We start from the raw sequence: 11275 nt of genomic DNA on the forward strand, positions 1-11275 counted from the left end.
GCAATGTTTTGTGATTTAATGAACAATCCATTCAGTGCGAGCATGGTAGATCTCCCAACAAGAACGAGAATTCCAATTTAGCTCAAAACAATGTGTGATATTTGATATCAATAATTTAAATGACGAAAATGAAATTCCAACAATGAAAGTCTTACATTGTAGTTGTTCGTTAAAGAGGAATGATACTGGAAAAGCCTGGAAAATGCTTGTTGCCAACGCATAAACTCGTCCCTTAGGATTCAGTTAAAGCCTAAATTTACCTAAGAAGCACTGTAATTATTTTTGAGAAAATTGGCTGGAAAGTTACCGTGCTTTTCAAATGGTAATGGCTGTCTCCTTAATTGAAATCCGATTTAATTTCAAAACTAAGAGTTTCCCCAGTAAGTGGCATACACCGTTGGACAGATCTCGACGAGAGGAATCGAAATATGCCAAGAAAATATGTTCAAGCACTGTACATTTTGGAGAAAATTGGCAAAATTTGAATTTTTACTGTAGGAATGTCCTTTTTTATTACTACAAATTGTTGAACAAATTGTTAATCGATCAATTGCTTATGGCATCCAACAATTCAAATTATTTTCAATTGTTTCTCAGTATCATTCCACTTTAATTTATATATTCTAAAGGGTCTGGTCCACCTCTACAGCATGGAGGAAAAATTAGGGCATTCCTCGTCAAACAAATCGTAATTTTATTTCATGCTTTTTTCCATGAATAAACCCTTGAGTGCGACCTTCAATGAAATCATCATCTCTATAGATTTTTCTTTTCAAATTAAAACTACAAGAGCATTGGTTGTTTCGAAAAAAATTATCGTATTGATAGCAAGACAAATATCAATGAACAATTTTTCAATTTTTACATGTAACATCCATGTAACGCATCGTAAAGCTAGACATTACAGCTGAACTAAATGCACTTTATTTCCATTTATTTTTGGCGCGCACTTTGCTTTTACTGCACCTTTCTCACCCAGAATATAGCTTCGCGGACTCCCATAATAAAGAACAGACAGCAGTGTGAGGGGTCGGAGCCAAAATGGTGGAAAACGGCGCCAAAATGACAACAATAAAAAATAAAAGGTGTCCGAATGAGCCCATTGAGCAGGGCTGTGCTCAAGGGGCGGCAGGGTGTGGCGCTTGCGCCCCCTTTGCCGCGATACGTGTGACCAGCATCGGCGAAAGTGCGTGCCTAACCGGTTTGTGTGTTGATATCAAGCGCGGGGATCAATAGTGCCTTCCTTTTCTCGTCTCATCGCACTTAATTAAATACACAAATATATCGCTACCGCCCGGCCGCCAATCTGAAATGAGGGCTCCGTCGACGCGTCTTATCGTCTCGCCAATATAATCAGATTACACTGACTGAGTTCGCCAACTTGATGCTCAGACGCTCAGCACGTCGCGAATAAATGTCCGCTGCCAAATTTGTGGTTTTGAGAATTCTGCCACACTGCATTATTTATGACGCAATTGTTGCGGCCAACTGGATTTCCATTAGAGAATGAGATGGGCGAAATTTTATTACGTACATAAACACCAGATTAATTTAGAACTGATCTATTTCTTTAATCAAAACTTACAGCTTTTAAATTAAGTAAAGCTTAGCAGACAATTTGTGAGAAACCCTTTCTAACAATCAAGAAAACGCTAAAAATGTCTTAATTTATGCCGTTTAAATTATTTAAAAGATCGGCTCCAAAGTTTGAATGATAATAAAGCGGTGAGCATTGCCTCCCTTCTGTAAAACCACGATTTATTTCACAATTTAGGGAAAGTTAACTTATAATTCGCACTCGACGAGAGGAATTCAAGCAAAAATTAATTGACATACCGTTCGATTATTCGAGGAATTCAACAAAATCTGAAATTCAGATGTTCCTCGGTCATTGCACATTGTTAAGTTAATCTGATGCTAAATTTCACGAACAATAAACTCAATCAATTATGTACTTGAATGAGTCAACAATGCAAAATGTTATTTATTGCTCTATTTTTAAAGTTAAAAACGTTACAATTTTTTATACATACTGATTCCCGCATATTTGCTCTTTGATCTAATTCTTCTTTGTTTGTTTTTCTGTGAAGAGGGTTGACAACCTTTTGGCGAATCGAAGAGTTTCAAATGACATTGATCAAATGACAACTTTAGGGCCTCTAAACTTTCGTCTGCGCTCCTCGATTGAAACGCTAGACACTTGTTCTGAAGAGTGCTAAGGGGCGCAGGTAGCGATCCGTCGCATACCGTACCCCTCCCGAATACCAAATGTTTTTTGTTGAGTGCTCCAAGAGTCAAATTCCATCAAACACGATGCCAGCTGAGCAGATCTAGCGCATCGCTCAATAAATGTCTCCCATTCCTTTAAGGTGCTGTAGGTGTACGTTTAAATAACAATATTTATAATTATGGGAATTAATTAAAACGATAATATGCTGGAAATTCCTTCAGAGCAAAAATATCATTTCTCAGCTGTAATGTTTAATTAATTAAAATAATTAAATAGAAAATTAGGATCATATATTTGACGCAGTTTAAGTAAATTTCCACTTCACGTGGTAAGGAAACAACTGTTGATATAAAATGAAACCCGCCAGATCAAAAGAACCGGAGGCATGCAATCTAAACGTTCACTTTAGCGTGAGAGCGCAGTCAAAAGCACGCCTTGCAGTGCTGTGCAAACTGTGCCGCGTCACAGACCTTCCATGCGGGCAGCATGCTAATCCGGAGAGATTCACGCGTCCGTGCACGACATTCTTTGAAAGGGTTCATTGTTCTGAAGATATTCGATCCTTGTGTAAATCAACCCTGCTGTCGCTCTCTCCAGACTTCAGACGGAATTATTTTGCTTCACAAAGGCTGCTCTGCGTGCAGTTGCGAGTGCTTATTAATTTTGTGGTGTAACCTCTGACAATGAGGCTTATTTTATTCACATATTAAAATCTTGAGCTTCAGTTTTCCTGCCTTCCTCACATTGCTCAACAAAAAATGGAGGGAGATAGAGAGAACAATTGATGAATGCTACAATGCTAGGTTTATTAGACAATTTATTGCACCTGATAATTATCGACATTTCTAGAGTTATCGTTAGTATGGGAAATAAAAAACGTTTTTTTATAAACACGTTGAAAGTTTTGAAATAGGCGAGCGCTCGACGTTGAAAACAAATGAAACCAGGCTTCGTCCTCGTTGTTTTAAATCGTCGTTTTAATTCTCAACCAGTTTTAGGTTGGTGATATTTGTTAAGTGTTTTTAGAATTTTTTGTGTCGGAATTTTAGATGTGACAATATTGTATTGATTTTAATTGATTACTCATGATTAGGACGTACTTGATGACGTCAAAACTGATTGAGAATAAAAACGACGATTTTAAACAACGAGGATGAAGCCTGGTTTGAAAGTTGCCAAACTTTTGATTAAATTACAAAATAAAAATAACAATTGTGGTATCAATTTTCAATATAATACAGAATTTTGACTATGTATGAATTGAAATAATTTTGTGCATCATTTAATTACAAAGGTGATTGAAAACTGTGTTAATGGAGCTTTGTCAGTTTGCCGCAAACTTATAAGAATATACAGTGCCAAAATAGTTATCCAATAAAATGTAAGAAAATTCCTTTATGCATCTGTGGCCGCCTTACTCTTGTGAGGGGTGCAAAAGTAAAACACCCTATCTCTGTAGGTATTAAACAGTGAATTTGCGACATAAAATTGCATTGAACGCTGTTCATCCGTGTGAGAAAAAAATGCAATCTTTCATTTATGCAGACCTTGGTGAATATATGATCATCGAATCTGCTCAACTGTCTCGCAAATAACCGTCAGAGTGGGTGCCGTGATGAAAGCTCTTGATTTAATCGTAATATATTTCCTGATTGAAATCTGATTCACTCGGCAGCAGTGGCAATTTGTGCTTCAGCTACAAATCAGCAGCGTCCGGCGAAAGCAAATAAACAAATAGATGGGCTGGAAACACCATTCAAACGCAGAAATGGAGAGGCAAGAGTTATGGTTGGTCGAGTCATAAATTAAGCCGGTTTAATTACGAATTTAATCTGCACCAAGGACTCGATAGTGTTACGTGTGAATAAATGTGTTTGCATTTTTTGCTCTTCTGTCGGAACCGTAGAGCGCGTGCTGCACACATTCTCTCTGTATTAAAATCCATCCATTACAATCGTCGCTTGGAAATAGGGGCCGGTAGTTTCGCTCATGAACAACACACACACACACACACACAACCGGCTTGATGAACAACCATAAAGTTTGAATATGATGTAGAGAGAGGTAGAGAGCAAGCTTAAATCTGCTAGATTAATAACCGGCATGTCCAACAGATGGTGAACATTTTAATCTCGATTCAGCTAGCACAGAGAAATGTGTTTATCAATTTTACAACGTCATTAAATTGTTTTGTAGAAAATTTACATTCTAAGAACCCCTTTCTAGTAAAAAGTTAATAAATACACGCATCCAATCTCAATCGTCCTTCACTCAGGAAAGCAAAAGAAATCGGCAGCTATGAAAGTAGCGCGCATAACTTTAATTGCACTCCGGTTGAAAGATTCAAATAAGCAAGCATGCATGAAGAGAAGAGAAATGAGAAAAGTTGGCATTAATTATAAGAAGCTGTGAGTCCGTGTGGCAAGTGAGGAGGCGGATTAAGTGGAAAATCGCTCTCGTCACGCTGGTGAAGTATTTCCTCTTGTGTGAAATATGTTTCACCGCCTCAGATGAAGACATAAATAAGGACGCACGACAAGGCGCAAGATTGTCAACTTAATGGTCTGCGCTTCTTCTGGTATCCAAGATTAATGCAAAAATAATTTTCCAGTTGAAATTCAATGCAGCTCTGTAGAAACATGGAAAAATAAAAAAAAACTCGATATTCACTGGGGAAGCTGAATATAATTTCAACTGACTCACAACCTTAATTGGCAACTATCACGAATGAAAGTTAAGATAAAAATATACTGGAATTTCTGATTTAATCAGAATTACTATGTATTATGGGTTTATTTTAATTTTCTTTGAGGATAAACTTAAGAAATTTTAAATATTGATAAAAAAAATGCTGCCTTTTTAGTTTTGTCTTTTTAACATTGGTATTTAGTTTGAAAGCTATAAATGTGTCCAAGGCAGCACAAAATCCTCACGTCATCTATATATGAGAATAATTAAATCAGTGTTTCCATATTTTCTCAATTATACAGATTATACATTCAAATAATTGCATAAAAGTCGGTAGTAAAATATAAACTGAATTTGATATATCTATTACAAATTATAAAAAAGATTATTTTTTTATGAAATCTTGGATTGAAAAAAAGATTTCAAAATTGTATGCACAGAAATAATTTATCAAAGTAGAGCTTTACAGGCCAAAAACTAAGATAATGTTGATTGTTGACCAGAGAAAGTGGTTCATAGAGTTCAAGTGGAATGATACAAGGTAACAATTAATTAATATTATTTGAATTGTTGGATGCCATGCACAATTAGTCGACAAACAATTTGTTTTCAACAATTTTCAATAATAAAAAAGGACCTTCCTACAAGAAAAATTCAAATTTTGCCAATTTTCTTCGAAATTCACATTGCTTGAACATATTTTCTTGGCATATTCTGATTCCTCTCGTCGAGATCTGTCCAACGGTGTATGTCACTTATTGGGGAAACTTTTGGTATTGAAATTAAATCGGATTTCAAGTAAGGAGACGGCCATTACCATTTGAAAAGCACGGTAACTTTCCAGCCAATTTTCCCAAAAAATTACAGTGCTTCTTAGGTCAATTTAGGCTTTAAATGAATCCTAAGAGACGAGTTTATGCATTGGCAAGAAAGCATTTTCAAAGCTTTTGCAGTATCATTCCTCTTTAATTGTTTGTTAAATTTATCAAACGTTTGTCTGTAAAATCAGGACCTTGCAAGAAACATTTAATTTCAGATTTTGACAAATTTCTCTAAAAATTAAATGATTTTTCGCATGCATTCGATTTCTCTCGTCGCAATCTATTAAATCGTGTGCGAATTTTGAAGAAAAAAATCCTCAATAATCAAATTAATCGTAATTTTACAATAAAGAGACAATTTACGCTCACCGCTTGATCAGCATAAAACGTTTGTGCTGATTTTATCAAAAATTTAAACAACACCAGGAAAATTTTTAGCTTTTTCCTAATTTTTGGTTGATATTTCAAGTAAAGATAAATTATTCACAAATTTTCTGCTAAGCAAGCAATTGAAATATTAGAGTTTCGTAGCTTTTATATCAGTTAATACGAGACCTTTTTCCGGGATTTCTTTTTATCTCTTCGGGAAATGCGTTGGATTGAGCTTAGGCAAGTGGGGTTGGCTGCGAAATGAAATTTGCGAAAGCTAAGCCTGGCAGACAGAAAAATCGACAAAAGGCTCTGTGGCCGCGATCATAAAATCTGCTTTTCCCCGCGATTAAGCACGAAGCGGCGTGGCGGGCGCCTGCGAGTTAGGCAGCCTGGCGAAAGTGGGTGCGCGGCGCAGCTGCCGACATGCCAGGGGCGCCGCGCACAAACACCCACGCAGCTATCGCAGGGGTAGCCGAACAGCTGACCGAGCCGTGTTTACCCTCGACGTGGGGGCTGCTGCTGTTCGGGGGCCGAAATGCTCGGCCTCGAGTCTCCGGAGGCGGCCACGGCCGAACGCTCCACTCTGCTCGCAGGCTCCAAGTTGTCCGTCAGCGACAGTTTCGACGAGGACAACAGCGACGACGCCGACGACGAGGTTTTCATCCAGGACGGCAAGAATGGCAGGCCCAAGGGCACCGGGGCTGCAGTCAAACGACCCCTCATGCCACCCAGAAGAAAGGCGAGCGCGGCTAATTGATCGTTTGTTTAAGTTAAAATTGCGTTTATTTAGGTATTTTCTCGCATTGGAGGGCAGGAATAATAGGAATAATTCAAAATTTATATTTATGCTAAGAATATTCGGTTTTAACAGCTACATCACGTTTAATTAATTACCATGAGTAGAGAATTTATGTTAATTACCAAAATGTTTTGCCACTAAACAGAGATTGGAGAAGTTTGGCGTGAAATGCTTTTCTTGAATTAATCTTAACTTTTATTTAAAAAAAGAATAAGTCAAAATAAATAATATAATTGACCAGTTGCATAAACCCTTAGTTATTCAAGCCGCCAACAGATGGCGCAACCACAGACTTTCTTAAAAATTTTGTTTTAAGCGGTTTTAAGGCATTTCCACTGCGACTTCAGACTCAATCTAGCTATTTTGCTTTTTTTAATTAATTTACTTTTTTTTGACGTTCTGAAAACCAAAATCGGTTCAGCCATTCGCCGTAGAAACGTTGAAAAAGATTTTTTTATTTCAAAAAATAGTTTTTCACGATTCTACGGCGATTGGCTGAACCGATTTTGGTTTTCAGCACGTCAAAAATTATCAAATTAATTGAAGAATGCACAGTAGCTAGATTGAGTCTGAAATCGCAGCGGAAGTGCCTTAAAATCGAAAGTCTACGGTGGCGCCATCTGTTGGCGGCTTCAAACACTTAGGGTTTATGCAACTGGTGAATTCGTAAATAATATAATAATATTCGTTAAAAATTTTGAAAGAAATAGCTCTTGAACTCATGGGCGGCCAAAAGTGAAATTTTGACTCGCTCTGGTTTTGGATTGGATGATTGATGGCCATTGTTTTCCAATATTGACACATATAAATATTCCTAATCAATCAATAAAGCCAGAGTTTTAGCTGCATAATTATGCCATTTACCATTTTCCGTTTCTTTTATCTAATTTTCCACGTGTATATTTATTTTAATAATTAACATTATTTGTTATACATTTAAAAATTTCAGGTGCACAAATCGATTCCATTCGAATCGAATATCCACAGAAGGGCACTGATCAGGGCACTGAAAGGGCCTTGTTGCTTTGCACTCCTCTTCCTGAGCATTTTCATAAGTAAAATTAAAAAGGTGTGTTTGTCCTCTGATTCCTGAGCATCTCAATCAGTTGCAGTTGGCTCGCTGTCGATATTTTTCAACTCGTTTCTCTCCGAGCGCAAGTGGAAAGAGCAGAAAGCCTCGGAACTGGTCACGCCGTCTGAATTGTACAGTAAAATTGTCTGGAACGTGACTTTTCACGGAATTTATCCGACGAGCACTCTTTTCGCGGTCGACGCGAATTCTGACGGCGTCTTGGACGTAATCTTGGCTTTTGGAACTGGTTAGAATATACTAATTTTTAGATTTACAAAATCTCTATTCGAGATTTTCAGCGGTCGACCGAATCGATGACCCGGGCTTCGTGTGTGCTGTTTACTTTGAAGGACATTACCCCTGCTATGGCGGGATTTTAGCACTGGACGGCTCCACTGGACAACAGCTTTGGCGTTTCTGGACGGAGAGCGCCGTCCAAAGCCTCGACTGCTCTGCCGATCTAACGGACGATAAGGTTAACGATTGCGTCGCGGCAGATAAATCAGGGGTGAAGAAAAATATTCAAAAGTTTTCCTTTATTTGGCATATTTTCTCTAAAAAAATAAAAACAAAAATTAAGTGGGTCTGAACATTTTTCAAGGTGTTACAAGCGATTAACGGGCACGACGGAAGTAGAATTTGGAGCTTCCCGTCGACAACGCCGATGCAACTGTCCGACGGCGGAGACCAACTGAACCCGAGATTCGTGCCAGACATGAACGAGGACGGCAAGCAAGACCTGGTCGTCGGCTACAACAGCGCCTCAAACGTCTGCGGGCATTCGAGTACATAGAACTGCCGAAAATTCGCGATCACGATGAATTAATTCATTTTTCATCCGCAGGCACGTACCCTCAGGGTCATTTGTTGCTTCTGAACGGCGCCACCGGGGAGGTGCTGCAGTGTCTGGAGGTGATGGACCACGCGAACATAACAACGGCGCCGACGCTGATTGTGATGGCGGAGGGAAGCAACCACCTGCTGATGTCGTTAGCCGTGTTGGATCAGGCCAAGTTGGTGCTCATGCCGCTCCACCCGCAGTTGGGCGTCATCAGCGACGTGGTACTAAATAAATTCTGCGTGCCCCAGTTTTTTGTAATCTCCTTCTTTGTTTTTCTCGCAGCTAAAAGAGTTGCCTGTCAATGGGAAATCGAGCATCAGCACCCCTCTGCTCGTCGATTTAAACGACGACGGCACTGCAGACGTCATCGTGTCGTCTAGAGGTGATTTGGTTGCAATCGACGGTAGGAGTTTGGAGCAGATGTGGACGTTACAAAAATCAGATAACTACGTTGTAAATGGGTGAGTAAATTAAACCATAAGCGCTGACTGGATTTATTATAAATTTTCTCAGGCCAATTTTAGCTGGCTACTTCAGCAATGACAGCGTTCCCGACATTATCGTAAAATATTCTATTCCTGGCAGAGACTATCAGGTATATATTTAAATTTTGTTAAATATTAATGTTTTCAAATTTGGAATTTCCTAGGAAATAATTATACTTGACGGATCAACTGGAAAACTGATAATCTCTTCAATATTAGCCGCTAAGGGCGGGGCAAATGCGCCAAGTGCGAGCTTAGAAGGCTTTGGAAACGATGTATTCCTGTATTGGAGTCCCACTTGCACATTTGGTGATTTTTATTAAATAAATTAATTTTGAAATTCTAATTTTTCCCTTGGCACAGACAAAGAAGCGAATATTGACTGCGCAAAAGACGAGAATACAACTAGCGCCTTGGAGCTGCAAGTCCTACTGCCAAACAAAAATTCTTCCTTTCCTCTCTACAAACTTAGTAAGTTTACATCAGAAAAATCTGAAGAAGTTAAAATGACACAATTTGCTGAAATCAAAATTTGAATCGAGTTTTTTCTGAAGAAATTACAATTAGTTCAAAAATAAAATTTCCACAACGATTTTATTTTATATTTGCATGTGCAAGTATTTATCTCAATGAAAGGCTTTTGTTCGGAATAAAATTCAATCTAACTTTTTGTCAAATAAAACGGAATTTAATACAATTTTAGTTTCCAACGGAGACAATCCTGACGAGGACTGGCGAATGGCGAGCACCTACCTGAACACGCACCCTGACTTCTGGGACCAGTACGTGAGACTGATTTGCGCCGCGGAGAGCAGCGCCGAAGAAGCTTTAAGCGCGCAGCAGCAGGAATCGGTGGAAAACGTTGGCTACCAAAAGCAGCACAACGTTCGCAAGCATGGCCGACTTCCCGAGGAAACGCAGCCCCTCTATTCAGATTACGACACGGGGAGTAATTACCGGCCAAGTTACGAGGACGCACGACCGAGACGCGAGGCGCACAGCTACGTTTTGCCCACGATCACTTCATCAGGTGCGATATTTTATTCGCTCCATTAAAGCAAGTCATTAACCTGTTACCTGTTTATGTACAAACTCGCAGGAATCCTCTTGCCGCGCTTTAATCAATATGAGGAAGGCTTGGATTTGGTTTACACTTTATCAACACCCACGCCAGATGACCCAATTCCGACGGCGTATCAGCAGTGTTTAGTCAACAAAATTTCTCAGCTGAAGTCAAGCAGTGAGTAAAAATTAAATAATTTTAAAAAAATATTAGTTATTTTCATTAATTTATTTTGATTTTGCGTTTAACTCGAGATTAGTCTCCACGCATGAACCTCATGGCTTTGTTTGCACTTTGAGACTGAAAATTGTCACATAGGGAGACGCATTTTGATGGCGAGCTGCCAACGACAGGCCAAGGATGTGGCCTTGGAGTGCTGGAAGGAAGCGACCCAGATGACCTCGGCGACGAGACCTTTTGGTGCAACCAGAATGGCCAGATTAACAGTGCATCGACAGACAATTCAGCTCAAATGCAGTGATCAGGTTCTCAAGGACGGCCAACGGTGCGCAGCCCTTCTTCCTTGGAATATGCAGAGTCTACCTCGAGGTCAAGCACGTTCAAATTTATTTTTTCCCAGAAACATCGGTCAGTAGAAAATAATTGTAAGCACTATACTTTTCATAAACTGGTTTATTTAACGAAAATCGAGCTTTACAGAAAATTTGTGAAAATTATTTTTATTTTTACTTGAAAAATGAACTATAAATGATGAAATCTGAAATGTTCGTCCTAATTTGTTGTTTAATTTTCTGAGAATATCGGCTCAAAGGTTTGCATGCTAATCAAGCGGCGAACTCTCATCCTTATTTATTCCACCAGAATGGAAATTAGATCATAATTCACACACATCACTGTTCTCCTTGGTCCTGATTTCATTATTGTACATTGTAAAAACAAATTG

The 11275-nt window shown here is 38.8% G+C and overlaps 1 protein-coding gene across 1 annotated transcript; it reads left to right on the forward strand.

The window, feature by feature from the left end:
* The first annotated feature begins 6275 nt into the window (after positions 1-6275).
* On the forward strand, positions 6276-11247 carry LOC135942592 (uncharacterized). The gene is made up of 13 exons (XM_065488780.1): positions 6276-6850; positions 7860-7965; positions 8017-8229; positions 8282-8490; positions 8584-8767; positions 8827-9044; positions 9106-9284; positions 9337-9418; positions 9473-9617; positions 9672-9779; positions 10012-10338; positions 10408-10548; positions 10690-11247. Exons 1-13 carry the CDS (start codon positions 6647-6649, stop codon positions 10965-10967), a joined length of 2394 nt encoding a protein of 797 aa, XP_065344852.1. The 5' UTR covers positions 6276-6646; the 3' UTR covers positions 10968-11247.
* The last annotated feature ends 28 nt before the right edge of the window (positions 11248-11275 follow it).

This window comes from Cloeon dipterum, chromosome 4 (assembly GCF_949628265.1).
Source record: "Cloeon dipterum chromosome 4, ieCloDipt1.1, whole genome shotgun sequence".
NCBI lineage: Eukaryota > Metazoa > Arthropoda > Insecta > Ephemeroptera > Baetidae > Cloeon > Cloeon dipterum.

What these genes read in the sequence shown, in the direction of transcription:
- LOC135942592 (XM_065488780.1), top strand. Translation starts at nt 6,647, where the DNA reads ATGCTCGGCCTCGAGTCTCCGGAGGCGGCCACGGCCGAACGCTCCACT. An exon ending in TCATGCCACCCAGAAGAAAG is followed by an intron (nt 6,851 to 7,859) that starts GCGAGCGCGGCT and finishes TAAAAATTTCAG; the next exon opens with GTGCACAAATCGATTCCATT. An exon ending in CTTCCTGAGCATTTTCATAA is followed by an intron (nt 7,966 to 8,016) that starts GTAAAATTAAAA and finishes CATCTCAATCAG; the next exon opens with TTGCAGTTGGCTCGCTGTCG.